The sequence below is a fragment of the Apaloderma vittatum genome, unplaced genomic scaffold (genome assembly GCF_000703405.1).
Source record: "Apaloderma vittatum isolate BGI_N311 unplaced genomic scaffold, ASM70340v1 scaffold18448, whole genome shotgun sequence".
Taxonomy (NCBI): Eukaryota; Metazoa; Chordata; class Aves; order Trogoniformes; family Trogonidae; genus Apaloderma; species Apaloderma vittatum.
Genome location: NW_009731432.1, coordinates 1 through 6,173, shown reverse-complemented (window position 1 = coordinate 6,173; position 6,173 = coordinate 1). Strand labels below are relative to the sequence as shown.

General features: G+C 45.1%; 1 protein-coding gene across 1 annotated transcript; it reads left to right on the top strand.

The window, feature by feature from the left end:
- Window positions 1–613: 613 nt before the first annotated feature.
- LOC104278266 (inverted formin-2-like) lies at window positions 614–4,008 on the top strand. The gene is made up of 4 exons (XM_009875184.1): window positions 614–1,007; window positions 2,379–2,494; window positions 3,022–3,181; window positions 3,971–4,008. Exons 1-4 carry the CDS (start codon window positions 614–616, stop codon window positions 4,006–4,008), a joined length of 708 nt encoding a protein of 235 aa, XP_009873486.1.
- The last annotated feature ends 2,165 nt before the right edge of the window (window positions 4,009–6,173 follow it).

Genomic DNA, 6,173 nt, shown 5'->3' with positions numbered 1-6,173 from the left:
TCCCATTATCACACGCAAACACCATGTTTTGCAAACATATTTGCTATTACAGCAAACAGGAAGAGACTGAATGCTGTAAAACTGACCTCCACATCAGTCAAAAGAAAAAAAAACAAAAAATAACAGGGTAGTCAGATGCTCTTATGCGCAGGTTGTGCTCAAAATTACTTCTCCATCCCATCACAAATGCTTAGAAACTGCACAGCCTCTCCAGTGTAGTGAGATTTTAAAGTGGTTTAATGGGCATAAGGAGTTCAGAGCTGATAATGCTGCTTCCAACCTTATTGTTTTGCTGCATGAAAGCAGGTAGTGGCTATTGACTGGTGTAAATTGGCTACTTTTAAAGCTGTATTTGCTGGCTGAGGTGTGCTAAGAGTCTCTCTACAGAATTTTCAGGGCCTGAACATAATGTGTGTGGTTAAGCAGGGGATATATTGAGTTTCTTCAGCAGAGGACTGGTTCCAGTGTGTGCCCAGTGTGCTGGAGAGCTGGGGACCTGCTGCAATTGAGCTTTACATCCCAGTCACAAGGAGAGATACAGGGCTGCCAGACAGTTTTTGGTCAGTCCAGACAAATTCTCACTTTTTTTCTTTTCTTTTTCTTACAGGACACAATGTCATTCAAAAAGGAAGGTGCCCACAAAAAGTGGGCTGCCCTGAAGGAGAAACTTGGAACCCAGGAGACCGACCAGTCAGAGGCCAACCTGGAAAATGCAGAGCCGGAGCTGTGCATCCGTCTTCTGCAAATGCCATCAGTAGTGAACTACTCTGGGCTGAAGAAGCGGCTAGAGAACAGTGACGATGCCTGGATGGTCCAGTTCCTGGAGCTGTGTGGGCTGGATCTCCTCCTGGAGGCCCTGGACAGGTTGTCTGGGCGAGGAGTGGCCAGGATTTCTGATGCTTTGCTTCAGCTCACCTGCATTAACTGTGTGCGAGCAGTCATGAACTCCCACAAAGGCATTGAATACATTGTGAGCAACGAGGGCTATGTCAGAAAACTCTTCCAAGGTAAGGAGACGTCTTCCTGCTTCACCCATCACATGTCTTGGGGCTGAGGGGACTTTTGTTGCTTATCCTTCTGCCCTGCACCAGGCTTCATGCGAGTTGTTGTTGGTCACAACTGATTAATGAAAGAGATAATTTTCTTCTTCAAAATAGTATCGCTTGGAAATGTCATTGCCTTTGCCACTCAGTGCTATTTAAATAGGCTCATTTCCACACAAGTATCTTCATGGTTTACTGAGAAGCCAAGGACAAACTCAGCCTTAGCCTGGCATGAAAGAGTCCTCGACCCCTGAGTTGTCAGGAGACATTTGCTTTTTAGTCTTTGTGAGCCCCGAGGGCAGAGGGAGAGGAATTGAAGAGTCTTTGAGACTTGTGGCCTGTAAAGAAGAGGGCAGGTGGCATGGTTTAGACTCAAGAGAGCCTGTTCTCTGCTCTGTTCAGTCTGTTCCTTTTACAAGATGGTGGGTAATACCACTTACTTTCTCCTGCCATTCACTTGGCTTGTTGTTAGGTATGAAACTCGTCAGGGCATCTCCTAGGACTTACTGTTCAGCACTTAATGATAGTAGTGCGGGGAGGATAACTTCTGTGCAACTTCACAGTGCTGAGATCACAGCTGTGCCCAGAAACCCTTGTTAATATCTCTTTAAAATGCATTTAGTCAGAAAGCTAGCTTGCCCCCCTCTTCAGTTTTGAAGACCTCTTTCTTCCTCTCCACCCTGTATTTTCTCAGCAGTGTGAAATACAGAGCTGGCATTTTTGAGCTTTGAAAACCAACAGTGTACCCGAGGCTTTTCAGCAGTCAAGCTTTTTTGTGCACCAATAAATGGAAAATAAGATGGCTTAATCCACTCCTCCCAACTCCCAGGATTCACAGAGAAAGAACAATGGAAAAAAGGGAATACATGGGGACTAGTTAGAACAATTGGCCTACTTGATAGGCGTATTGGGTGCTTCTGCACTGAAAATAAGACTCATTAATTGAGGAAAATGGTTCATCTGCTGTTCTAGAAAATACCCATATGTGAAAATGGGAGTAAAATGTGTGATTGTGAATGCTGAGATCTTGGCTGCTGTTGCAGTGTGCCATGGGTACATGAAAGAAATGAAGACCTACAAGCAGCACCAAAATCCCAGTAAGGGTACCTGAACTAGAATTCACTGTTCCCGCTAGAAGTTACTACTAGATATTGTTATTGGGGTGGAATATCTATAAATTGAGATATTTTTCTTCCCATCTTCCATGTACTAGCTCCACTCCTTCAATCTTTTTTATACCACTGGTTATAAGCCACATAACAGAATTCTGGTACTATGATTCAGAACATTAATCTCATTATAAATTCTATTTTGTATTTTTTGTTTTTCCTCCAGCACTTGACACAACTAATGTCATGGTGAAAAAGCAAGTATTTGAGCTCCTGGCAGCACTGTGCATCTATTCATCAGATGGCCACGCTTTGGCTTTGGATGCCCTGGACCATTACAAGGCAAGTGTTGGGCTGCAGCAGGAGGTATGGCTCTGTTCTTATCCGTGCCGGTAGCTCCATGTACCACTGAAAAGGGCTGGGAATGAAGGTTGCTTTGCCTCATTTTGGTAAGAGAGGTAGGGATTTGTAAGAAAATTTGTCGTAGTTCACTGAAGTCTTTGGTGCGGCTCTGTGACTTGTCTGGACAGATGACTGCCAACTACAAGGTCCTTTTTGGCAGGAAAACCACTACCAGGTTAGCAAAGTAGATAGCGCCACATCCGTGGGTTTCACTGGCCTCAAGCCCAGGTAGGTGCATCAGTTACCAGAAAGCATAAAGGGATCCATGAGGAGTTTCACTGACTTTCTCAGGGGACCAAACCCTGCTCCATGGTAGGGAGTATGCTGCGCTTACCTGTATCTCCTTGTCTTGTGCACAGTGGGATAAACTGAGAGGTTCTATGATGCTAGTTCTATCTGAGAGCCTGCACTGACATGGTAAACATTTCTAGACATCTAAACAGAAATATCACTTGTGTTATTAACAGAGTGTGAAGAACCAGCAGTATCGATTCAGTGTCATAATGAACGAGCTCTCCAATACGGATAACGTGCCGTACATGGTGACACTGCTGAGTGCTATCAATGCCATCATACTGGGGAAAGAAGACCTAAGAACAAGGGCACAAATCCGAAATGAGTTCATAGGTAAGGATGTTTGTTGCACCTAACTTTATCCAGAGAAAATCAGTTGGCAAGCAGTTTTATTTTCAGATATATCTGTAAGGTGACTAAAGAGGGCTGGGCAGCAAAACTGCAAATATTAAAGGCAGACTCCTTGTTTTCATCTCTTTTGGTCTTGCTTCTCTTCAACAACCTTGCTATAACTAGATTTATTTTACTTTGCTGCTTTCCCAGAGCTTTGATTTTCTCTGGAATTCCAGCAGCACTGTACCGCTTGAGCTCTATTACCAGCCAACTTAGTTACATTTCAGTCTCTTGAAGCTCCTCATGAGAGTAGGTAAGGTTTCTTTGCCCTGTGTCTACTCAGCTGAGCCACAGAAGCTGCCCTGTGATTCAGAAATACTTTCCAACGGGATCCTAGGTACCCTAGTTAGGGTTCACCTCATGTAAACGCGTGTGTCTGAGCTGGTGAGCCTGGGCTCCATTTCCCTCTGTGGAGACATTGCACTGCACTGTTTGTCTGACTGAATTGAGATGTCTAATTTGGAATGAGGTAACTCCTGCTCCAGAAGTGCCTGTGCCCCTCAGTAGCTCCTGGGGGATGCCACTGTGGTTCATAGAGCTGCAGCCATGTGTGCTGTGGGTCTCTTCATTTACCAGATGACCCTCCCCACTGTGACAGTTCCAGCTGAAGATATTTTCACTTTTTCTCTCTGCAAAAATGTTTAGGAGCATAATAGTATATAAAGACCGTAACAGATCAGTACCAAGCAGGTCATAATGCCAATATGTCTATATTTTTTGTTTTCCCAGGCCTTCAGCTGTTGGATATTTTAGACAAGCTAAGGTAAAGATCAATGTTTAAATTTTCTTTTATAAATGAGATGTGCGGTAACATAGTTGTGGAAACGTAGTACTTAGCAGCCTTCAGTTGTGTGAGGTGTACCCAGGTGGGGTGGACCACGCTTGTGCACACCCATTGCATGGGAACTGGAGGCCTTAGGTCAGTGTTAAGATGCTCTTGCCAACCACAGTGTCATGAGGACAGCTGTTTGCACAGATGGCTCTGGGCACAGATGGAGCAAGGCTCAGTGATGTCCTCGTTGAGGTTGTGTTTCAGGCTGAACCTGAAGTGACGCTGTGGGCTCACTGAGCAGCTTGCTGTATTCAAAACCCCTTCACTGCTGGTGTTGTCCCAGAAGCATCCACCTAAAACAATTTACTAGTGTATATATATGTACACCTTTCTTGTATATATATACCTTTCTTTGCACTTTCTTAATTTAAAAATTATGTTCTTGTAGAAACACTCATGATAAATTCTAGAATGCATTATACGTGAGTTGCAGTTATTGATGTAACTGGAATTACTCCGTCCAACCCCATGAAAACAGGGAAGAGAACATCTTTCAGTAATGTCAGCTAGCAAGGGTAAAGTTCCTGCGCTGAGTGCTCTCGAGGGTGCTATGTTGGCTTTTGAGTGGTAGGCTTTTTTTAATCCAATTTCGAGTAACACAGAAGGAAGTTTTTCAGACAGAAGCATCACTGGAATATTTTCAATTTGTCTTGACTTTAAGAAAAGAAGGTGTCCCGGCTTCAAAAAGGTGGAAATGCCACTCTTTTGTTGCAGCTCCAACGACAAGCCAATGGAAAGCATCGGTCAGGTTGTGCCATGAACAGTCCCATTCATTTGTATATGTTGACTGTAGAAAGAAGTGCACTCAGTTCAAGAAAGCTGATGGCATTTGATCCTTTATAAACAAGGTAGAGTTGGGTACTTTCAATACCATCTGGCTGAGGCTGAGAGGCAAAGAGATAAAAGCCATTTAAACAAAACCAATCATCTGAAAATCAGTGAAGGGCTCTCCAGTGAAATTTAATGCTGTAATATTGCAGAGACATAGAGGAGGAGGATCTGCTTATCCAGTGTGACACATTTGAGGAGTTCAAAATAGAAGATGATGAGGAATTATTAAAGATATGTGATGGGATCAACATGAATGATCATCATGAGGTCTTTTCATCTCTCTTCAATAAAGTAAGTAGGCTCTCATGCAGGGCTCAAAGTCATGCAATGGCAAAGTTAACACAGTTTGCTTGGAACCAGCCTTGCTGTGATGGAAAGCTGCCCTGTCTTCCAGGTGAGCCGCTCTCCAGTCTCCATCCAGCTGCTGTCCATCCTCCAGAGCCTGCTACACTTGGAACCGTCTCATCACTCCAGCCTCCTGCTGTGGGAGTCCTTGGACACAGTAGTCAACAGAGCCCTTCTGCTCGCAAATGACAGTAAGAATGACATATCCATCCAGCCTTGTACTCGCCTCTTCTTTTCCTTTGCCCCACCCGTTGCTCACAGAAGTCCTTCCCAAATGTGCAGGAAGTGATCTATGGGACTTGCTAAGAGCTAAGGGAAGCTGGGACACAGCTACACTTCCTGCACAGGGTCAGATCTTGATGCCAAGCCCCAGCCGTGCAGATGCCAGAGAGAGCTGGCCATGTTTAGCAGTGGGCTCAGGATTCGTGGTTTTGCTTGGATAGTTCAGTCCTGAGCCAAATTCGGGTTTTGGGAGTCTGTGAGAATCTGCCCTTGTTGGCATCCTGCCACTGGTGCTGGCTTGTCTTGCTGGCAGATATGCTCAAAACAGTTTGTAGGCCAGGACCATGAGAAGGAAATTGTCTGGAAGCTAAAAGTGCAGTTGTGCTGACACCAGGGAGTGGGCTCTAGATCTGCTGCTTGTTGAGGGTTGAATAGCATGGTTGAACCTTTGGGTCCCATTCACCTTCTCTGGCCCTGACTTGTTTCTCTAGTCCAAGGGAACACGGTTGAGGAAGTTATCGAGAGGCTGTTGTCTATCAAGAAACATCCAAACAAGCAGAAGCGAGCTGAAAACCGGCTGTCTGGGAGCGCAAATGGAGGCGTCCAGGCTGAGCTAGAATCATGTGCACGTGCAGCTCGGAGCTCAGTGGGGTCATCAAACCCTTCCAAAGCACCAGCAACTGCCTCAGGGCCACCCACCGA

Excerpts from the sequence above, each read along its gene's own strand:
- LOC104278266 (XM_009875184.1), top strand. The coding sequence starts at position 614 with ATGTCATTCAAAAAGGAAGGTGCCCACAAAAAGTGGGCTGCCCTGAAG. Across the intron at positions 1,008-2,378 it reads TGTCAGAAAACTCTTCCAAG|CACTTGACACAACTAATGTC; the intron begins GTAAGGAGACGT and ends TTTTTCCTCCAG. Across the intron at positions 2,495-3,021 it reads ATGCCCTGGACCATTACAAG|AGTGTGAAGAACCAGCAGTA; the intron begins GCAAGTGTTGGG and ends TGTTATTAACAG.